Source organism: Terrapene carolina, unplaced genomic scaffold (genome assembly GCF_002925995.2).
Source record: "Terrapene carolina triunguis isolate 2854851 unplaced genomic scaffold, T_m_triunguis-2.0 Scaffold838, whole genome shotgun sequence".
NCBI classification, from domain to species: Eukaryota; Metazoa; Chordata; order Testudines; family Emydidae; genus Terrapene; species Terrapene triunguis.
Window position 1 is genome coordinate 10,018,163 of NW_020665189.1, and position 24,776 is coordinate 10,042,938.

Genomic DNA, 24,776 nt, shown 5'->3' on the forward strand with positions numbered 1-24,776 from the left:
TTATTAATACATATAAATATCCTGACAATTTTATTGCTAAGATCCTACTACTCATTTTTCATCTCCTGACCAAACTTTTGTTTTTTATTTTTTTAGTTTCGGGGGGGGGCATTTTTTGAGAAATAAGAGCATTAAACCATTTGAAAGTAAGTAGCAAATTTTAAGACTGTTCCAATTTTTAACTGCCTGTACTTTTTTTTAAACAGAGCTGCTTCCAGAAAAATATACACAAAAAGAAATTTCAGATGCATCGATTTTTTCTTGTCATTCTAAGTTTATATATAGTTTGTGAGAATCACCTTGGAAGTGTAACAAAGTGTAATAATTTATTTGGAAAAGCTCTGGGAAGTTTCCTAAATGAGCAATATGTTTATGCCTCTAAGCGTTCTTAGGTGATAAGTTGCAACAATAAAATCAAACTTACCTTGAACATAGATGTTTTGTCCAGTTTCTTATTCCTGCAAGCTGGGGGGTTTGTTATCATGTAAACGTCATTAACCAGAGACAAAGGAGATCCTAAAGAGAAGGGGGAAAGTGTGCCTCATACTTTTGCAGTAAAGTAAAATATCCTTGCATTGCAGACACAAATTAAAATGGAGGACTGGGTAACATTGATTACATTTTTATTTTCATTAGTGTCATTTCAAATGAGTGGGTGCCTTTTTTAAGTAAGAAATCTTTTACTTATCTAAATCTAAATGTTTCTATTAGCTGATTTGGCCTTCCTTTAAAGTGCTACGAGTTAAGGACTGACCATAAACTACTGAAAAGGTACCTTTGCAGTAGTTCCAGCCAGGACCCTGAGATCAAAATTATGAACATTCTGAAGGCTGGCCTTCAATTCCTCCTACAAAATCATAAAACACTAATAGTCTGTGCTTATATGACACCTTTCATCCAAGAATCTAAAAATATTTTACCCAAATGGGTAATTATCACCAATTTACAGATGGGCAAACTAAGGCACAGAGAGAATATGTAATTTACCCAATGTCACAGAGCAAGTCCATGGCAGAGTTGGGAATAACCACCAGCTCTCCTCATACCAGCCTCCTGGTCTAACCACTAAACAACACTCCCTCACTTTGACATTTAAGTTTGTGTCATGTGTCATCACTGGAAACAGAAAGTTTCATGAACTTGTGGGCGGGAAATGGGCCTGTTTTGATGTTCATGAGGTGCCTATATGATTCACAAAGGCTGTACATGGTGAAAGGACCCGGATTTGATCTGCGCAGGGCAGCCAAAATGCATACAGCCCTGTTTTGATGGTGACAAGAAGCAGGCAATAATGAGATGGGACCCCTGTGGAGTGTTTGCAGAAGGGCTCAATATGAACACGAAAACCCCAACACCAGTGTTTGTCTGAAGGGAGTCCCCTTGTATGGTCTTGGTTTGGGGGTCTCCTAGTCAGGACTGTGGGATACAAATGAAATCAGTGAGGTGCAGCTGCAGGGAACTCAGACACAGCCCCACCTCACACATGCACAAGCTAAGGTGCAGCACAATGCCCTGAGGGCTGGCTCCCCAGAATCAGGAGCCCTCTGGCCTGAATGTCATGCCCCTGAGGAGAGCCCAGTTCAGACCAAGTAAATGCCGGGAGTGGCAGTGCTGGGCCCCTCAGCACTCCACCACGGAACTTGCACTCCTTTGTCCACCCTGCTGGAGCCCTGTAGCTCCCCAGCAGGCCTGGGCCTCCCCCCCCAAGCGAGATAAACCTGCTGCCTCCGGAAACAGGAAGTGCCATGGCTTCCTGTGAGCCCAAAGCAAGGCATGCTGGGAACTGTAGCTTGGCTGACAGCCCTGGGGAGCTGATTCAGCAGTTTTGGTGACCTCTAGGCACCAAGCAGCTGCCCCTCCCCAAAACTGCACAAGACCCTGTTTATACCTTGTGCTAGGTCCAAACACAGCCCTACATACACAGCCTTTAGGGGACACCTTTTCAAGCTGTTCTCTACAACCGTGAAGGCCAGACATTTATTTTTAAGTAAATAAAACCTGAAATTTTCACTTAAATCAGATGACTCCAAGGGATGGGGTTTTACAGGGGCTGGGGAGGAGGGAAATAATAACAAGCTTTGCAGGAGGATTAAAGAGGGAGGAGGAAAGGTAAACAGGATAGAGGTGGCAACTAAAGAACTGTGTTAAGACTGATGTCTACTGAAAAGGGTTCATTTCATCGTATTGAGACATTATTTATACAGAAAACCAGACTGGTCTCTGGAGATTTGGAAGTTGTTGCACAGTACAGCAGCTGACTCCTTAGCGATAACTAATTATTTTCCTCTCTACATATGCACAGAGGTGTGTAGATTTCATTTATACTGATTTCAGACCTTGTCAAGGACCTGGCTTGGAGTAGGACAAGGAAGGCACTTTGCTACATTATCCACACTGGTTATTATAGCAAATACCTGGCTTCCACCAAAAACAGCAAGAATTGCTAACACAGACACACAAGGGCAGAAGGTACAGAGCAAAGAGGGTTCAATCAATATTGCATTGCAACTGGTGTTCAAACGTTAAGTATAGAGGGATTCATCCTTTCATGGCTGCTGTTCTCTGAAGAACAGGTAAACACCGGCTGTGTAGTACTTGTGGCCAGTGACACTGCACAATCACTTTGAAGAGGAATGGTTGCTAGCAGTATTGCTCAATGTATGTCAGGCACTAGTGCTGATCAATGTTCATCTTCACTTCAGGCTTCCTGCTTGGGCATTACTGGCAAGAGGGATCATAGGCACCTCAGAGGAGATTGAGCCTGTGGAATTTCTCGTGTGTACAGTAAATAGACATAGGATGAGAGGAAAAGGCAGTTTGTTTGCGGTTTATTTACCCTTATATTCTCTCTCTTCCTCTTTCTGCTGTATGTTTGCACAAAGTTTTAACTTGGAATGAAAGTGCCCTAGGTTTAACATTTCATGACAGCAGTGAAAGCTAAAATACAGTACAGGTTAGAACCCCACTTCTTTGTGTTGAGGAGCAAGTTAACTGTTACTGTAACTGAGAGAGACAACACCCTATACTGCTTAGCCTGAGGTTTCTTTGAAGCTGAGAAATGCAAAAGAGGAAACACTTCACACGTACACCAGTTCCGGTACTACAATCTTGCAGTTTACAAAGTCCTCAAAGTTCCCACAGAAACACCCGTGCGAGTGAATTAGTCTTGTCCTTTCTGTGGATCTGTAAGGAAAAAGACAGCTCCTTATCTCAGGCTCTATAGAAGTTGGTGATTTTTCTGGAAGGGTCCGTGAGTGTGGCAATCTAATGTGCGCAAAGAAAATATAGGTGCAAATGGAATGTGTGAGGATTTCAGTGAGCAAAACATCAAATACAATACAAATTTGTGATGTGGGATTCTGAAATTTCCTTTAATGGTTTACAGCTATAATATTTCCTTTAACAAGACATATAGCACAATGCTGAAAATGTTCATGCTAATAATAATCCATTCAGAAATCATTTAAAAACTTGAACTTGAAAACATTCCACTTCCAGAGTAAAATGCATTACAGATACGTTCAATGCAGCAACATAATTAAAATGAAGGTACATTAATGCCCATGTTGCTATTATGAATTCCTGACATGAAGTGCTCCCTTTTAGAAAACAAATTGTTTAGATCATGCTGGGTTTTCCATTTATTCATGAAGGACGGGATTCACAAAGTTACTTAGGCCTTGGCTACACTGGCGCTGTACAGCGCTGCAACTTGCTGCGCTCAGGGGTGTGAAAACGCCCCCCGTCCCGAGCGCAGCGAGTACAGCGCTGTAAAGCGCGAGTGTAATCAGAGCCTGCAGCGCTGCACGCTCGCTCGCAGCGCTGCAAGCTATTCCCCTCGGAGAGGTGGAGTACTTACAGCGCTGCGAGAGAGGCAGCGCTGGGAAGTCCTGAGTGTAGCCAAGGCCTTAGGTGCCTCACTCACTTTGAGATCAATGAAATCAAGCACCAGGTGCTTATCTTCATAATTAGACTGCTAATTGGCAATTAAAAGTTCTAATTCTCAACCTCAGACTGAGAATTGCCAGCCAGTTTGAACATTAACTCCTTTTTGAGGAGACCATGAACAATAACAGAGAAGTATATGATGAAGTATATTGAGACTCTATTTTGATATCTGAATGATGTGACCAAACAACAAACCACTAGTAAAATATGCTGTGGCCAGTGAGTGAAAAAACATGTAAATGACTGTCCAAAGCCTTTACCCGCCCACTGTTAGACAAATACTGTCTGGCTAATGCGGTCTGTCTGGCTAAATGTGGTTTCTAAGCCCACAGCAACATCAGGCTTTACAATCTCAGTAGCAATTTCATTTACTTCCGCACCTCCACCTAAACAGGTTACATTAGAAACATCCTGTGTCTGCATTACAGTTGACTGTTTTTATTTATATGAAAATATTTTTTAAACAGTATCAACCCCATAGGTTTATGTTCTGTAGTCTGTGGATTCCTCAACAGTTGCATATAAAGCTGTTGTGAAGTCGCTTTTATATTTTAAATGGTACTTTTCAGTTTAGGTATATTGTAATTTAGGCTCAAAAATATCTGGCACTAAATGTGTAAATATTTAATGCATCTTAAGACAGAAAGATGTAATATTTAACTATGGGTGTAATCTTCAGTTGAAAATGCCTACTAATATTTTCCCTGCCCACTGCACAAAATTATATAGGACAGAAATAATTTCACTTACTTTGCAGTAGCATTGTTAGCTGTATCTTCATTTTTACCTTGTATTAATTCAGGCAAGCAACTATGGCTCACCATGATTAGTAGGAAGTATAGTATATTCTGCACAGGAAACCATCTTAGTATTAAGCCACTGTAAGCTTTGTTTCCTTAGCAATAGGAGCACTTTACTCCTCTGAAATTAACTCCATAGACTGGTATGTTGTGTTACATTCATACCTCTCCACCAATCAGATGAATTCCACTTGTGCAGCACCAGAGAAATTGTGTCTATACTATAATCTCAGCAAAATAAAAAATAATAATAATAATAAAAAAAAAGATGTGACTTAGTGTTTTGTAAGGAAGTCTTTGCTTGATTTTGAACAAGATTAATGATTTCTAACAAGTCACTAAATTTAGCAGAAGATATTGAAAGGATAAAATAGCTTTAAGAAACCCTCATGTACTAAATTTATATTTAATCCCTCAATAGATACACAATTCCCACCCCATCCTTTTCTGTTTAAAGAATATTTGTGAAAGGACTCAATTTTGGAGTTCACTACCCTAGTCCCTTCTAATCCTCTTCAAGTACTTCCATATCAAGGAAGATTATACATTATTTTTCCACTGAACCCATAGACATAGTTAAATCATTATTTAGGCTCTCAAATGTGATTGGTTCCCACTAACTTTAACCCTTTCCTCTTAAACACAATGAAGCTTTACACTGGCAAAGTCATTTCAGTTTGTAGTTTTGACTGAACTTCCTCTGTGCTGATTGGCTGTTTGGTCCAACTCTCCCCCACCATCTCTTCACCTCAGCATCACTCCATATCTGCTCCTCTGACCCTTTCATCCTCCCTTCAATGTCCTCTCACCCTTCCCTTTTCTTTCCATGTAGTTGATTCCCTCCTAACTAAATCCAGCCCACAAAGAAATCCTTGAACTATCATTTGCTGCCTTCATATAGTTCACTCTGCTGCTGTGTTCTACCGCTTCTCCATCCTGTGTGTGTCTGGTTTATGTAGATTGTAATCTCCTTGGGGCAGGGACTATCTATTACTCTTTGTTTCTATAGTACCAAGCACTATGGAGCTCCATTCTTGGTTGGTCCTTAGGCAATGCTATAAGAATAATAATAGACAGACCTGAGCTATGTTAGTGCTAAAAATGAAAACTGGCAAAACTATTTGTTATTAATACAAGTTTAGCTCTTTTTTTGTGGCCCACAAATTTTTAGATGTTTTTAGAATGAATTTGAATATCTTAGATGAACAGTTTTCAGGCTAAGGGCTATTTGCTTCAGATATTTGATATTTACTATTCATATTGTTTAGTTGTTTAGCAAAGTCACATAGTATTATTTCTGCTCCCTGATCAGATGACAGACTTTTTAAACAGAAGAACAGTTAATAACCAACAAGGTACCCCCAGAATGAGAGTTTGGATACTTAGGCTATGGTTACACTGGAGAGCTTACTGCAGTGCAGCAGCACCGATACAGCTGCACCGCTGTAAGCTTTCTAGTATAGCCACTCAAAACTGATGGGAGAGAGGTCTCCCATCAACTTAATCCACCCCACAACAAATGGCTGTAGCCATGTTGGCAGGAGAAGCTCTCCCACCAACATAGCACTGTCTATACCGGTACTTAGGTCAGTGTAACTTATATCACTCGGGGCGGGGGGGAGAGAGGGGGGAAGGAGAGGGTGGCTTATTCACACCCCTGAGCAGCATAAGTTATCCCAACATAAATGGTAGTATAGATGTAGCCTTAATCATGAGTGTTGGAATTCTGAAAACTTTCAGAATTTGCAAACATTTTCACAAATACCCAGAAATTGTCCAAATACACATGAACACTGTAATTCTTTGGCTGTGAAGTCAGAATGAAAATTCACAGTGGATTTGCAGTTTCTCTGATTACTGAGACACTGTTGTATTTATTAAGGTCAGAAAACAAGGGCATACATAAAGTAACACGTTGCAAGATCACATCCTAGCCATGTCCCTTTTTCCTGTGGCTGGCTGTAAGTATTAACTGGCCTTGGGAAAACAGAAATTGCACGTCTATTGCACAATTCCTGCCCATGGAATCTTGAGGCACAACTCCAACTTCATGTTCTTTTGAGTCAAGTTCAGAAACATTTGGGAGTCATGGTGCCAGGACTAAGTGGTGGATAGCCATCATGAAGAGACTTCCCCTCCTTGGGGTTAATCTTTTCCCCATAATTTCTGGAGTTTATCAGCAAAAATGACTAAATTTTGAACAATTTTATCATTATTTCCCATACCTTTAATAAAAAAAAGTTTATTGGAAGAGATCTTGCAGGTCCCATGAGGTCTTGCAACCATTTGAATTCAGCTCTCTGGAAAGTAATAAGCATTGCAACATGGTTCAATTAATAGCACAGCTTCTAGTTCTCTTTTGAACCATGATCTTTTCTTATATCACATTGAAATCTTACTTAATGCCCTTCATCTGCATACTAAGCTTTCATCCATATATCTAGCTGTCTACAATTACAGCTGGATCCCACATGGTACTTGGTGGCCACAGAATGCCCCTCAGTTCAGTGGACTTCAAAGAGAGTTGAGGAGATTTCAGGATTTGCCCTATACCCAATTATTATAGTATTCTCATTATAATGATATTGTATTCCTGGCAATAATAGCATATTCACTGATAGACCGCAGAAAGTAGGGGACCTTGCTAGGGTCGATGCAATGAGTTATGGTTTCATTGCAAGTGTTTCCCTCTTTGCTAAAATCCATTTTATGCCATGTACTTAATGGCTAACGACAGACTGGATATATTGCAGGTTGTAAAGAACAGAAACTTCCAGCTGTTACATGACTTTTTCATTCACTGCCCTACACCCTTCAGGACATATATCATAACTCGGAATCATTAAAAAGTACACGTAGCAATCTGTCTAAAATGAACAATGTTTTAATACTCTGTGTGAGAAGATACTAGTATGATTTTTAAATTACATGTGTAATTGTTTGTGCCATAGTGGCAGAATAATTGGTTTTGGTAAAATGATAAAATATCCAACAGAAGGCATAACATGAGATACTGAAGCAATTCTTCCTCAGCAATTACCTTGTGCCATTTCTTTGTAATTAGGATCTCTCATAAACTGGGAGTAATAAATAAATTTACAATATAACCCAAATTTAATCTCTACAATTACACTCAACCTGGCTGTGTAAATAAAACAGTGTCACAAATTCTAAGTAATGCACTCTCAGCAAGTAGTGTGATCTCTGAAAACATGAATGGTAGAACTGCTGAATAGCAAAAGAAAAGCCACTAAAGGATCTTTATCCCATAATTACAATGTATTGAGTAATAGCAAGTTGAACAACATGAATGTGCTTGGATGAAACGTGTAGGGAATTATTCCAAATGTGAAATTATGCAAGTATGTAATAAATATCAGATTTAAGTAGTGCCAATGTCGTACTAGGACCATCTTATCTGCTTCTTATTCAGTGATGTTATATTATTTATTGTTTGCAGGGAAATGTGTGCCTACCTGTTATGATCTCCTTTTCTTTAAATGCTGAAAATCAGACTCCCATGGCTTTTCCTCTTATTCAACCGAGGAAACTACATCACGCCTAGGAATCAGAATTTCTAGAGAGGGGCTTTCAGGACACTCCCAAACTGGTAAAAAATGTCATGTTTAGCAGTTGCACCCCCGTTCAGTTCTTTCTGTCTCTATGAAGAAATCTCCTCCTGGGAGAAAGACAGTATCATCCTCAAACATCATCAGGATCTGTGGTTGCAGAGTATGCTGGTTTCAGGGGGTGCCATTCTGCATTTAAATCTTCCCTTTTGCCTTCTTGCCACATACCTATAGCATCATTCATAGCCAAAGTGTTGGGTTCTTTCTCCAGTATATAGTGTGACATTATATCATTAGCTGGCCACTGGGATGACTAGTTTAACATTTTATATATACACATACACACACATTGGTTTAATCTGAAATCAGTCATTAAGTATACAGCTGTGATCATTTTGTTAGCATTTGCTCAAACCCAAAGACTAGGATTTTATAAGCTGTATTTCAATAGATCCTTTTATATTCTGAATTCATCACTGCTGCAGTAATGTTGTAGTCAAGTCAACTCAAGAAAGCCAGGCGTACTGCCAGGAGAAATATAAATGGTTCATTTGTTAACATGTAGCCAATACAGTACATGAAAGTACAAGTTATAACATTAGTAGAAACAAGACAGTCAATCTTTGTCAGAAACATATCTTCAGTGAGCGACAGAGGAAGTTAGGTAACGAGTAGTGAAAAGGGGTGTGGAAGTGGAGAAAGGGATAAAGGGAATTTGAACATAGAGATCTTAGTCTCTAGGAATAGAGCAAGAGTCAGGCTAACAAAGTCAGGCTGACACTGACTCTAATAACGCGAGACTTGAAGGCCTAGGCGAGTAGAAAGCGAATGGGAACAGACTGTAAGAGATACTGTTTTGACCTTGGGTTAGATAAGAATGGAATGTAGACTGTGGCAGAAATTAATGAGAAAAGTGAGATATCAGGAAGAAAATGTATTACAAAATACATTTGTTGCTCATTATTGTATGTAATGAAAGGTATAAAAGCTTGCCTAATTGTTTACCTACCTGCCTCGGGAGGGGAACCTCTGCCCGTGAGTACTCTCCCGTGCATTTGCAATTGCTCGAAAATAAAGCTACCTCTGGCTTGTTGCTTCAAAGTCAGAGTGAGGACTAATTTTTCTCCCACAGGTGATACAGTATTCTTTGTACAGACATACTTCAATCACTTGTGAAAAATTTAGTTATGTCTGATAGTTGTATGTTGAGTGATGCAGTCTGCCAAATTGTTTAGCTATGCAAGGATTTCAACATGAGAATGGAAAGCTCAGCATAATAACACACACAAGAGACCTTTCAAATACTGAAGAGTCTAATCAAGTCTTAATTCCTTTGCAAAGAAGGATAGACAAGCTCATTAGCTACTCAGAAATATAGCTGATACACAAGCTAACTTAATGGTATTAATAACATTTTCCCAATATTCTAAACTTTCCTGATGAGCACCACTGTAGAGATAAGCATGTAATATATGCTTGAACGTGTCACAATTAAGCTCCCCTTGAGGTCTCTTCACAATCTAAGATGTCAAGACAGTAATTAAAATACTTACTGGCAATATTTTTATAATATTTGCAATATGCTAATGCAATTCCCTAAAACAATTAAATTATGGCCAATAAATTAAATAAAGTAAAAATTAATATGAAGGTTGTGCTCATCTTCAAAATTTAGTTATCTTGGTCAGATGCAGTCTATGCAAATCCTGTTGCTTTAATTTTTTTCCCTCCAACAAAATTGTTAGAAAGACTTTTTTCGTGGTCAAATGGTATTTTCTTGTCTATTGCAGCTTTGTGAACTATGCAGTAGAAGGGCAAAACAAAAAAGGCACAAAGGAGAGTGTGACAGAATGTTCCTGGACTCAGTTTGAGGGTTCCTCTTCTAAAATCTAAACAGCTGAAATCTCTTGTTAAGCTGTCTACAGTCTACAACAGTGCTTCATGACATTTCTAGATCTCCTTAAAACTACACCAAAACAGAGCAGACAAAGCAGATGTATATGCAGCACACTGTAATGACCTATGCAATATCGACTTCCTTTCACATGGATGTGTTAGGCTGTTGTGACATTTACCTAGAGAAAGGTCTCAAGATCCTTTATCATTATGTTTATTAAGAATTTTGGGAGTGGCATCGATCATCACAACAAATTAATTGGCTATTGCATTAGTGCCTCTTATTGAGACATTCCCTGGTCCTCAGGTGAACCACTGAGGGTACTGAATAGGCCAGTTTAAGAGTGCATTATGCACCAGTTTAGGTACCAATAATTTGGCCCACTAATCTGTCTGAGGGAGCCAGTCTACTCCATAACTGAAAATGGGTAAATCAGTGACCCAGTCATTCCAGAGCCATAATTACATTCACCGCCACCTTTGGCTTATTGACAATATACTTCCTGGAACATCTCATCTTTGTGTCATTCCACAGCGAAATCATATGAGTCCCTGGTTCTGGAGTAGGTGTTTGGTCCACAAGATCTGGTTGCTTTGAGTCAGAATCTGAGTCAGTAATTAGTTTCGTCTCCATTTTTCCAGGAAACAGGAGGTTGGGTTTTTCCTCCTGGGGGGTCTAACCTTTGGTAGGCCCATGGTCTTTCCTTCCCTTCCTGATATTTTTTACATTTAGTGAAGGTGGAGGGAGTCTTAAACAAATCTGAATGGACTATGATGATGTTATCCTAAGAATCCATGGACTGTTCTCCTCTGATCCATTCCCTGGACATTCATGGTACCAGAGCCATTTGAGATTCCAGAAGGGCAAGAAACTGTGCCCTACAGACTAACAGAAGTATTGGGAGCATAAGCTATCGTGGGTAAGAACCTCACTTCTTCAGATGCAAGTAATGGAAATTTCCAGAGGCAGGTATAAATCAGTATGGAGATAATGAGGTTAGTTCAATCAGGGAGGGTGAGGTGCTCTGCTAGCAGTTGAGGTGTGAACACCAAGGGAGGAGAAACTGCTTCTGTAGTTGGATAGCCATTCACAGTCTTTGTTTAATCCTGATCTGATGGTGTCAAATTTGCAAATGAACTGGAGCTCAGCAGTTTCTCTTTGGAGTCTGGTCCTGAAGTTTTTTTGCTGTAAGATGGCTACCTTTACATCTGCTATTGTGTGGCCAGGGAGGTTGAAGTGTATTGCCTACAGGTTTTTGTGTATTGCCATTCCTGATATCTGACTTGTGTCCATTTATCCTCTTGCGTAGTGACTGTCCAGTTTGGCCAATGTACATAGCAGAGGGGCATTGCTGGCACATGATGGCATATATAACATTGGTGGACGTGCAGGTGAATGAGCCGGTGATGTTGTAGCTGATCTGGTTAGGTCCTGTGATGGTGTTGCCGGTGTAGATATGTGGGCAGAGTTGGCATTGAGGTTTGTTGCATGGGTTGGTTCCTGAGTTAGAGTTGTTATGGTGCGGTGCGTGGTTGCTGGTGAGAATATGCTTAAGGTTGGCAGGTTGTCTTGGCCTGCCTCCCAAGGTCTGTGAAAGTGAGGGATCATTGTCCAGGATGGGTTGTAGATCACTGATGATGCGTTGGAGAGGTTTAAGCTGAGGACTGTAGGTGATGGCCAGTGGAGTTCTGTTGGTTTCTTTTTTTGGGCCTGTCTTGTAGCAGGAGGCTTCTGGGTACACGTCTGGCTCTGTTGATTTGTTTCTTTATTTCCTTGTGTGGGTATCGTAGTTTTGAGAATGCTTGGTGAAGATCTTGTAGGTGTTGGTCTCTGTCTGAGGGGTTGGAGCAGATGCCAAATTCTACAGGCCACTTTCCTCAGATCCCACTGAGGAATACACTAAGAAACTGCACCATCTACTCAGGACACTCCCTACACTAACACAGGAACAAATCAACATACCCTTAGAGCCCCGACCGGGGTTATTCTATCTACTACCCAAGATCCACAAACCTGGAAATCCTGGACACCCCATCATCTCGGGCATTGGCACTCTCACTGAAGAACTGTCTGGATATGTGGACTCCCTACTCAGACCCTACGCCACCAGCACTCCCAGCTATCTCCGTGACACCACAGATTTCCTGAGAAAACTACAATGCATTGGTGACCTCCCAGAAAACACCATCCTAGCCACCATGGATGTAGAGGCTCTCTACACAAACATCCCACACACAGATGGAATACAAGCTGTCAGGAACAGTATCCCTGATGATGACACAGCACAACTTGTTGCTGAGCTCTGTGACTTTATCCTCACGCACAATTATTTCAAATTTGGTGACAATATATACCTCCAGACCAGTGGCACCGCATGGTCCCATGATATGCCAACATTTTTATGGCTGACCTGGAACAACGCTTCCTCAGCTCTTGTCCACTCACGCCCCTTCTCTACCTATGCTACATTGATGACATCTTCATCATCTGGACCCATGGGAAGGAGACCCTGGAAGAATTCCACCATGATTTCAACAGCTTCCACCCCACCATCAACCTCAGCCTGGACCAATCTACATGGAAGGTCCACTTCCTAGACACCACAGTACAAATAAGTGATGGCCACGTTAACACCACCCTATACCGAAAACCCACCGACAGCTACGCCTACCTTCATGCCTCCAGCTTCCACCCCGGACACACCACACGATCCATCGTCTACAGCCAAGCGCTGAGGTACAACCGCATCTGCTCCAACCCCTCAGACAGAGACCAACACCTACAAGATCTTCACCAAGCATTCTCAAAACTACGATACCCACACAAAGAAATAAAGAAACAAATCAACAGAGCCAGACGTGTACCCAGAAGCCTCCTGCTACAAGACAGGCCCAAAAAAGAAACCAACAGAACTCCACTGGCCATCACCTACAGTCCTCAGCTTAAACCTCTCCAACGCATCATCAGTGATCTACAACCCATCCTGGACAATGATCCCTCACTTTCACAGACCTTGGGAGGCAGGCCAAGACAACCTGCCAACCTTAAGCATATTCTCACCAGCAACCACGCACCGCACCATAACAACTCTAACTCAGGAACCAACCCATGCAACAAACCTCAATGCCAACTCTGCCCACATATCTACACCGGCAACACCATCACAGGAACTAACCAGATCAGCTACAACATCACCGGCTCATTCACCTGCACGTCCACCAATGTTATATATGCCATCATGTGCCAGCAATGCCCCTCTGCTATGTACATTGGCCAAACTGGACAGTCACTACGCAAGAGGATAAATGGACACAAGTCAGATATCAGGAATGGCAATACACAAAAACCTGTAGGCAATACACTTCAACCTCCCTGGCCACACAATAGCAGATGTAAAGGTAGCCATCTTACAGCAAAAAAAACTTCAGGACCAGACTCCAAAGAGAAACTGCTGAGCTCCAGTTCATTTGCAAATTTGACACCATCAGATCAGGATTAAACAAAGACTGTGAATGGCTATCCAACTACAGAAGCAGTTTCTCCTCCCTTGGTGTTCACACCTCAACTGCTAGCAGAGCACCTCACCCTCCCTGATTGAACTAACCTCATTATCTCCATACTGATTTATACCTGCCTCTGGAAATTTCCATTACTTGCATCTGAAGAAGTGAGGTTCTTACCCACGATAGCTTATGCTCCCAATACTTCTGTTAGTCTTAAAGGTGCCACAGGACCCTCTGTTGCTTTTTACAAATTCAGACTAACACGGCTACCCCTCTGATACTTGTGCCCTACAGTAATCATTGGCCACATCAGTATGTTAGCCATTGCTCCCCAACCAGTCTCACCAACCATGTAGCAGTGGTTCTTGGTAAATGCACTTAATAATTCATTGGTCTTACATCCTAATAGTATGTCCATACCAAGAAAGCCACCAAAATCAAACCACAACTGGTGGACGTGGTTGGTGGGTTACACTATGAATATTGTCATTGCTGATCGTCCACTTAATATGAAGCTTGCTTGCCCAGAAAGGTGTGCTTCAGGTTACCACACCAGCAGCAGATATCTGGGACTTTGTGTCACTCATTGGAACACCCATACAGCTGTCCTGCTTAATGTATTTAGAGTTTCTCCTCTTAGGTTTGGGTATCTGGAAAATGACAAATTAACAGGTGAGCTTAAAGCATATATATGTTCCAAAAGCATGATAAATTATATGCTGGGCAAAAAGGGTGGAAGATGGTGTGTAAACTACACAATGTCTGAAGCTGGTCAAGATATTAAGAGTGAGGATATGCCTACACTGCATTCAGAGATGTGACTGCAACGTGTGTAGATGTTCTTAAGCGAGTTTTGATCTATCTAGCTCAAATAACAATAGAAGAGAAGGTGCAGCAGCACAGGCTAGCTGCTTGAGGACACACCAAGGGGCCCGTGGGCTTATACAGCCTGTGCTGCCACAACTTCACGGCTATTGTTTGAGCTAGATAGATCAAAGCTAGTTTGGGTATGACTACACATGCTGCAGTTAATATCTCTTGGCACTACTGGGACATGTAAATCTCTGTTCATTTCCTCCTAAAGCTAAATGAAAGTATTTAAATTAAATCAAAACAGGAATAGTAAGAATATTTTTTTAATTAATTGTCAGTTTGTGACTAATGTAATAGCTTTTTGTAGTTGATAACTGTAAGAGCTACGTCTATATAAACAAAGTGACCTATGAGATTCAAATTCTTTACATGTCAAATATTTACTTTTTTGGCTAATCTATTACTAAATATTTTTATTTATATTTTCTTTAAAAAGAGAGATTAATGGGGTTTTTATTATTATTTTAGTTAATCTTGATTTGAGATACTCAGTTTGTTTTCTTTGTAGACCCTTGTACTGTAGATATCATACAACATATAATCAGTTTAAGGGATTCTAACTGTTCACTTTTGGCCAATGATTCCCATTTTCCTGTTTATATTGAACCTGCTGATTGTTATTATGGTACATGTTGAAGATTATAGGATCAAGAACTATAGTCTTTTTTGCATCTCCATTAGATTGTATAATCCGGCTCCCTGACAGTGCTGAATCCATTTTCACTGCACATTTTACCAGTTTTTGTTCCAACCTACTTTTAGACTTCCAAGAGATTACTTTATGGGACTATTTCACTAAGTAACACATCTCACTCCTCAGAAGCTTTTCTGATATTCATCAAAAGCTTTATCTTTCTTAATTTCGTCTCAATACTTTTTCATACACATTTGTGATACTTTGTTACCTTTTCTTGTCACTTAGTCCTTATATAATGAGCAATGAATCTGCCAGTGTATGGAAGCAGGAACAACTGAATTGGTGATGGCAAAAGTAAAACGAGCTAGTAGCTTGAAACTTCTGGAAGACGGCAACAACAGCTGTGAAAGTACTGCCCTCCCCCCGCCCTCCGCCCCCAATATCAGGTAATCCGTTTTTGGTTTTTTTCCCCCTTTTTCCTTTAGGGAGACTATACATACTGGATTCCTTCTTAAATGAAATCACACAAACAATGCGTACTGTGATTAAGTATGACTTCCAGAAAGAAAGATCTTATCTAGGGTTACCATACGTCCGGTTTTTCCCGGTCATGTCCGGCTTTTTGGTAATCAAACCCCCGTCCGGGGGGAATTGCCAAAAAGCCGAACATGTCCGGGAAAAATACCGGCCAGGCACTTCCCCTCCCGGGCTCCAGCTGCTCTGCTCCTCCCCTGACTCTTCGGCTCTGTTTAAGAGCTGAGCTGCCTGAGCGCTCCGGCTTCGGGCAGCCCCCTTGCCTCCGGACCCCGAGCCGCCGGCTGGGCGCTTCCCCTCCTGGGCTCCAGCTGCGCTGGCCGGGGGGCGCAGGGTCTGGGGGCTGCCCGGCAAACTGTGAAGCCGGTAGCGCTCGGGCAGCCCTTTTCGCGTGGCTGGGAGGGAGGAGGGGGAATGCGGGGCGCTCAGGGGAGGGGGCGGAGTTAGGGCAGGGACTTTGGAGAAGGGGCGGTGAATGGGGCGGAGTTGGGGCGGGGCTGGGGTGGGAAAGGGGCGGGGCCAGAGCCCCGTGGAGTGTCCTCTTTTTTTATTTGTTAAATATGGTAACCCTATCTTATCCTTCTAAGTCCCAACAATTTTTGTGTGTCAACCAAGCACACAGATCTGGTTCCTCCCTCTTAACAAGCTTTGGCAGACATAAAGTGAGCCCTCCACCTAACGCTTGCCAGACAGAATTCCCTGCACAGTATGCTCAAAATTAAAGTGAAAGTAGTCACATATAGCCCCAACTGCCCATCCCCTGGCCTAACATGGTGTTAAAAGAATCAATGCAATGTCACTAGGCCCATCAAAATGCAACCACTCTCACATACTGTCACAGGGTGAACTGGTCTCTTAAGAGAAGCCCAGGCTTCCCCCTTCCCCCTCCCCCCCTGCTCCCAGGTGGAGGAGATACTAATGGTGACTAAATGAGGTAATAGACCGAGGAGCAGCTTTTGCTGGTAAAAAGCCATGAAGAATTCAGAGCCCAGGTGACTGGGAGAACTGGGGACGAACTTCAGGGAGAGTTGTGTCAGCTGACCAGAACAAGGGTGCTCTAGCCTAGTGGTTGGAGCGGGTGTCAGGACCCAAGGACTAGGGTCAGAGACGGAGCCAGTAGTCAGAAGCTGGAGCCAAGGGTCAAACCGGAGGACAGGGACTGTAGCAAGCAGGATAGCAGGCAAGGAGGAGTCCAAGGCAGGGGCAGGTCAGAGGCAGCAAGAACAAGGTAATGCAGGAGCAGGCACCGAGGTGGGAATAAGCATTGAGAAGCCAGCAAGCAGCTGCTACTGCTGGCTGAAGAGCCAGCCTTCTGGCCCTCCAGCCTGTCAGGTGGCATGGCCAGTCAGGCAGCCTGCTGCAGGCCAGTTGTACTAGTGAGGCTGCCTGGGGAGATTACCTCTGCTGCAGGCCCTGATTCCTGACAAATGGCCTCTGTCAGAGTCAGCACTCTGTACAAGGGTGGGAGAACCTAAGCAGAGCCCAGTATCAGGGGAGAGTCTTTTCATTTTGTGTTTGTTTGGACTCTAACACCCCCGCGGGGTTAGGGTGACCAGATGTCCCGATTTTATAGGGACAGTCACGATTTTTGGGTCTTTTTCTTATATAGGCTTCTATTACCCCCTGACCCCCTGTCCCGATTTTTCACACTTGCTGTCTGGTCACCCTAAGCGGGGTGGACTCCTACATGACTGTCTGGAGGGTTAAGTCCCTCAAGTAACTGAACAGTGATGAAAGCTGTGTGGATCACTGAAGACCTAGGAGAGAAAACAGAGGTTGGGTATCTGCAGTATTATGCCATACCACAAGGGGGTTGGCACAAAGACTGCATCTTGCTACACATATCCTCTGGCTAAGCAGGCTCTGATATCCTCAAACTGATATTTGTCCCATTACACATCTCTCAGTACAGAAATACCCAATGTAATTACAAAGTTCAGTCTCTTTGCATGAAGTCCTGCTGAAAAGGCTGGGAAAATGGAGCCCATTTTATCGTATTCCTCCCAGTTTCCTAGCTACATTCAGTATTAAGAGCTTATCACTGAGTCTCAGCAATTTAAATATCCCAGCTTTCTACTTATCATTTTCCCGCCTTTTTTTTATAGACTCAATGCACTTTGTCTATCAAATAGAAGGAGTGAGGGTTCTAACCTGAAAAGGCCTGAGAGCGCTTTCTGAAGAAAAAATATCATATTTTAACCTTTTAAGGCCTCTGTATTGTCTAGTATATGAAGATAGTTTTGTCTTCAGCTGTTTCCAGTCCATCTCCCTTGCTTCAATGGCTACTTTTTGTAGCTAATTTTCTAAGTAAGACATTCAGGATTTGATGTCCGAAATATATTTTCTGAGGGAATTAATGTTAAAGGTGCCCAGATTTCCTGTCAGGACCATTTTCAGTGTCAATTCTTTAACATACACAAATAAAAACCAGAAGCAAAAAGTATAAAATCTCAAGCCCTCCCTTTTGCCATGAAGCCTTTATTATGACCAACCTCCCTCCCTCTCCTAAACAATCAGCATGTCATCATATACATACCCAATACAAGACTCCTTTCTATAATTTTAATATATTCTTTACCTACACTCCCAGTTGCAAGTTCCTAATATAATTCTCCTGTTCCCTTAATCTCATTACACTGCTGAAATGTAATTCCTCAGTACTTCCCAAGTCTCATTAGTAATTATGCAGTAGAAATTCCTTACTTGTAGGACTGACTGGCTCTCAGTACAGAAGCATATCTTATCAGTGTCTATGTATACCATCCTCATCTCCTAGTGATGTCAGCAGGCTGCACTACAACTAGCAGGCTGTCTCTTAACTATTATGCATGCATCATTCCTATTCCATTGGGGACTGGCTAACAGTGCTATAAATGTAATCACAAACCAAACCACCAAATCACAAAAAGACACTTTACATAAGGATGACATATGACTTCCTGCACAGCAGTTTCTCTGATGCGTAGGTCTATCAGCAGTTGCATATTACTACGTAATACACATGACCCTAGTCACTTTTTGAAAGAGCTGCAAGAATCAGCTTTTGATTCCTTTGTTCATCTGTGACATTTTGCTCACATCCCCGGTGATACATTGGCAACTGCTTCTGCTGCTGCTATAGCATATAGACCAGTTGCGGCTTTCCAAAGGTTTTGATTAGGACTGAAAATTCAAGTCTTATTTATCCACAGACCCAGTAGAGCTAAGGCAGTGGCAGGAGCCACTTCATTGTTCCTTCCAATGTGCTTCCCCTAGTTGGGACCATCACTATGAGAGGATATGTAGTTTAGTCCCTGAGAGTATTCCATCTTTGGCTCTATGCTTAGCTTGCCATCATATCTTGGGTTCCCAGTGTTAAATGGACAATCATAGAAACTAGACAGATAACACACATTCATTTCACATAGACCTCTGTACAGCTGTCAGATGGGTGATAATTTTGGATACTACCAATGAGGTTAAGATTTGAGCAGCAACCTGGAGGTTAATATTACTACTAATAAATCATTTTACTGAATGCAGAGGAATTATCACTTCATTACTAGCAGGGCCATCCCTAGGGTAGTGCGGGGCCCGGGGCGGAAGTGACGGATTCATCTCTTCTGGGACTGATCACGCCAGCCAATCACACCGGCCCACAGGGCCCCCCAAAGCGTGGGGCACACAGCAGTTGCCCTGATTCGCCCTACCCAAGGGACGGCTCTGATTACTAGAATACTCGTAGCTAGCCAGTACAATGCAGCTCTGATTTTCAGAAGCCAAAGACATATAAGACATATCAGAAAGAATTAAAGAATAACAGTTTCTTAGGTGAAAGAAAATGAAATGATGGAATTAATGTACTCATTGAGTATTATGAAATGACATTAGAGCTCATCTGCATAGTATCTGAGCACCTTCCAGTCGTGCATTATGGCTAATATCTATCATGTGCTGAAATGGATGTGTAATGGACAATTTTGTGTTGGTAGGCTTTTTAAAAAATATACATGTTGTTATGTGTTTATGTCAGAGAAAGCAGAGTCAAAGAAATGCACCTTGTGCTTGGAGCAGAAGGTAGTAAGGTTTGTGGTAGTCCTGGGTTCCTGAGGGAGGAAGCCATAAGTAAAGATGAAGAAAAGATATTTCCACTTATTTGCCTGAATTTGGAATTTGTACAAAATCTTGGCATGAGGTTATTTTATATATAATAAATCAACATGTTGTGCATTACCCAATCATACATATTCTTTAATGCATAAACAATCCCATAATATATTTTTTAACTTGCTAATTTTTGTTTCAGGTCTCAAATGTGAGCAAATGGAAGCACTGTTACTGGACAGCTCAAGAATTCATTTAACTGCCGCTGGAACTGTTCTCCTTACCATTTCTGTCTGCATATCTATACAAGCGCCCATATTCTGGTCAGAAAGTAGATTAAATAGAACACAAGAAATTATGAAAATTAATAGCTTGGGCAAATTATGACCCTTGTTGAAGGTTGAGATACGGTATTGGTTTGAGTTGTGGACTTAAATCATTCTGGGAGACTATTAATTATGCACTCGTGAAAGAGAAGGTTATGGTAACAGACTACTTAGTTATTTTAGCATGCTTGTATTTGAAAGAACATGCATAATAGTGATCACTCAACCTGTCTCTTCAAGGGAGAGAGCAAGGAAGGATGAAAAGGATCTGCATTATGTTTAGTGGCACCGTGAGAAGTTAATTATACTTTTTAAAACCCCGTTACAGCAAGGCATCCAAAATGACTATGCACAAACAAAAACTCCCCTAAAGCGTGGTTCTATTCTGCAAAGATTGCACCTTATTATTCAATAGATGTGCTCCCTGTAGTTACTCAGTGTCATATCTACTCATTTTAGTCATTAAAATACATTTTATTACATTTTTTTCTCTGCAGGGCCAGCACAGGAGCTGGATTTATTTGTGCATCACCAACAGAATTATTAATTACATTCCAATGGTAGAGTCTTTATTGTTGGTGATGTGCAAGCTAAAAAGAACCCACATTGACTCTCATTTCCCGGTCAGAGTTTCCAGGGCTGGTGGGCAGAAAACAATGTTTTTACTTGCAAGAACATAAGAACGGCCATACTGGGTCAGATCAAGGGTCCATCAAGCCCAGTATCCTGTCCTCTGACAGTGACCAATGGCAGATGCCCCAAAGGGAATGAACAGACAGATTATCATCAAATGATCCATGCCCTGTCACCCAATCCCAGCTTCTGACTGATGAACATATTTGATGTGGAGTCCCTGAGAGATAATAAATGTGGAACTCCACATTTTAGAGTCACTTTAGGGAAGAAAACTGCATTTTGAAAGCTACAAACTATACACTGTGAAGGGAGGGTATAACACACTAGTCCAATGCTTAGAGTGGGGAAAACGTCAGTGGAAGTGTACTCCCTTTCATGCCCAGCTTTATCCCTCTTGCCTCAATAGGCATCAGTAAGAGTTAGGAGTACAGCATACTCATCACCATACTTTAAAGTGGCCACTATCAATACATCACTCTATGCCCCCATTGCCACACTGCAGTATCTGAGATAACAGGATTTCCCCTTAAGTATAGAAGAAATAGAACCAGTCAATCCATATTCTCCACTATCTTGGGAACATGTGGCCTATCAAGTTACTAAGGAGATACTGAAGAGAATGTGCTTTGTTTCCTTCTCAACTGTGCAATTTCTTGTTTAGGTTTGCATCGCAACTTTACAACCTCTTCATTTAGTTAGTCTGAGATTCATTTTAAGTTGTTTTTTGAACTGACTACATCATTCAGCACATACATAATAATACAAGACACATGCTAATTAAACAACATTAATAATTGATCAGGTAACTTGATGCCACTTAAAGGACTTAAACATGCACCCCAAGAAAAAAGAACCTCAGACCTAAATAGATAGGTTTATTTATAGGCCTTAAGATCAACAAACTCCAACTGTGTTGGAATGAGGTGTGAGGGGGAATGTAAGCTCCAGAATCCAAGACTCTCAATGAAAAGCCATGCAACTACCATCTATCATGGGGCTCCTAGTTCACACACCCAACCAATCCTAACCATTAGAGTAGAATGTGAGAAGAATGGCAGACTCGCCTCATATCGGTGGCACAATGCAAACCAACAATTATTGCCCTTGATTTATGACCTTGGAGAACAGGGAGGAGGATAAAAATGTGATTGTTTTAGATTTGGGTTCTGATGCTCGACACTTCAGGAGGAAATGCGCAGGCCAGATATGTGCTCTTGGGAATAGATTTAAATAAACAGCATATGTCATTGTTGCTTTATGAACCAGATCTGGTAAGCAGTTTTGCTACTCTGGTTCCTAAAGCAAGCAGGATGTGCCGTACAAAGCATTGTGTTGTTCTGGAGGTAAAGGGTGGGGTAACATATGCTTTTGGTTGAGGCTGGTAACTGCTAGATAGATTCTAGTTAAATGTTGGAGCCTTCTGCATAGTGATCCCTCCCCCCCACATGCCCACATTTTAATTTTCAGTTTCTGGAAAATCATGGATGCACTAGGGGAGATGTTAGACTCAGGAGGTGAGACCCTCCCCCCCTGCTTCACCCCCTTTACACCAGGTAGAAAGATCAGAATGGTATAAACGGGGCAGGGGGGAGGGAAAGGGGAACCTAAAAGCCATATACCTAGATCAGGGAAAATTCCCCTGGCACAGGCACTGCAGAGATATCTGTAAGACTATCTTCAGAGGACTCTCTAGCAAGCTCTGATGTGGGAGATTTACTAAAGGTAGGTCTGGGGGCAGAAAGGGTGTGTTAGGGATGAGACTGAAGTATGTAGCTCTGCAGTGCAGCAGACCATAGGTCAGCCCAGGTTGCTACAATTTAGGCAGTGCCCTACAGCAGGCCCAGTTCTGCCCTGGGTCTCTCCAACACCCATAGCCGCCCAAGATCAGGAGGGTGGAAAGGTGGCTTAAAGCCACCTTAGCCCATCATCACTTTGGACTGAGTTCTTGGCTACACCTCTAAGTGGTGCAGCACAGAGCCCCAACCATAGGTTTTAGGCCAGAAATCAACATTATGATCATCTGTCTGCTGCATAGTGCTATTCAGGCATTGAACCCCAATAATGTGGGGTTCAAATAGAGAATATCAGTTAGAAAGACAAGCAACACTGAAAGTAAGGTTTCCCCAGGCTCTTTGTCAGGGCCAGGTCATGGGTTGCCTGAGGGAACGGAACAAACTGCTCAGTATTGGGGTCAAAGATAAGCCTGGGCCCAGGCCAGTTAAAAATCACAAGTCAGAGTCTGATGCCAAATTGGGAGTGTGAGGCAAGAATCAGGGTCAGGCCAAGCCAAGGTCTTGCCCTGGGGTTAGCAATGGTCCAAAACCAAAGAGAGTTAATCAAGATCACGGTCAGGAGCCATGTCAGGTCGAGAGCCAAGATGCTAGGATCCAGGTGAGTTGCAGTGTGGAGCATCAAGACAGGGTCCATCTCAAAAGCACACTGAAGCTTTTTATTTCTCAGCCAACTCCCAGAAATGGCTTCCCGGTTTACATGGGGAGTGCCAGTCAAACAGGGAATCCTGGAGGGCTGTCATTCATGCCTCTGAGGGCAGGACTTCCTGCAGGGCTTAGCCTCTCAGTATTTCTTGGTGGCAACCCTACCTAGGCCCATGGGTGGTAATGAGGAAACAGTGTCTGTCACACTCCCCAGTTTTAGGCCCATGGGTTCCTACACTCCTCCTGTCACAAGCCTCAGAAAATGCAGCATAGATTAGCATTTTATCCAGATGTCTTTTGTACACTAATGTAAATGACCCAAACTAAAAGATACAGGGGTACACACACAAAGCAGCTCATTGATTTATTAATATTGCTGATAGTTACAAACATAAAATACTCAGATAATATGGTGAAGGGGTAGAGAAATCAGATACTGTATAAAGCAATATGATCAAAGATTGCACAGTGAGTAAAGAAGCATTTATGTTCCATAATAACAAGTCTTGTTGATTTGATTTGATTTCTAATGATAAATTATCTACAAGATCCAAGAATCAGTTTGCTTAGGAGAAAAATAGTAATGCAGTTAAATGGCATGCTACCGTGGCTTGGGCAAGGTTCTGATTCATCTAGATTCTGGGTAATAATGACATATTCAATGTGCCCTCTGGAGTGGGGCAGAGGAGAAGGTGCCGTAATATCCCTACATGAAACTCAAAATCAAATTATTTTAAGTACAGTAATAAGTAATAATTGCTCAATGATGCCAGAAGGGGGAGCTGTTTTGCTGAACTTCCCTTAGATTGTCTTTTACATAAGGTCCTGGCTAAAAGGACAACTCTACATTATACAACTTTTCTATTTAAAAAAGAAATTTAGAAACATGAATACCTCAGGCAAGTGGAGTTTCCCCTTTCTCCCCTTCCAGCTAGGGTAGGCAATTTCATCAGATTCTCTCTCTTTCTTCCTCCCTCAATCTTCTGTGCAGCTTTTTATCTCAGCAGGTGTAAGAACCCTGGCTCGACTAACATAAAATGTGATGCAAGAAATGCAGAAGGAACTGTTTACTCACAAATACTTTGCTACTTTAGTGAGGAATAGAATATTTGGAAACTAAATTGTGCTTGGAAAATAAAACGGTGGGGGGACTTTTGAGGGGTTAGGAGTAGGGATGCCAGGTGTCTGGTTTTCGACCAGTATGCCCGGATGAAAAGGGACCCTGGTGGCTCCAGTCAGCACTGCCGACCGGGCCGTTAAAAGTCTGGTCGGCAGTGCTGCAGGGCTAAGGCAGGCTAGTCCCTACCTGTCCTGGTACCGCGCTGTGCCCTGGAAGCAGCCAGCAGGTCTGGCTCCTAGGTGGGGGGACCACGGGGCTCCGTGTGCTGTCCCTGCTCCGAGCACCGGCTCTGCACTCCCATTGGCCAGGAACTGCGGCCAATGGGACCTGGGGAGCGGTGGCCTGCAGGCAAGAGCAGCACATGGAATATCTTCCCTCCCCCCCACTGCCTAGGAGCTGGACCTGCCGGCTGCTT

At 42.3% G+C, this 24,776-nt stretch overlaps 1 protein-coding gene across 1 annotated transcript in view; it reads right to left on the reverse strand.

Annotated features, from left to right (window-relative positions):
• The window catches only part of CUNH5orf58 (chromosome unknown C5orf58 homolog), a 5,978-nt gene extending 1,249 nt beyond the window's left edge, over window positions 1-4,729 (reverse strand). The window contains exons 1-3 of the mRNA XM_029913752.1: window positions 4,699-4,729; window positions 425-516; window positions 193-208 (exon numbers count right to left, since the gene is read on the reverse strand). Of these exons, the coding sequence (XP_029769612.1) occupies window positions 193-208; window positions 425-516; window positions 4,699-4,729 (139 nt within the window). The remainder of the gene's footprint in view (window positions 1-192; window positions 209-424; window positions 517-4,698) is intronic.
• Between the last annotated feature and the right edge of the window lie 20,047 nt (window positions 4,730-24,776).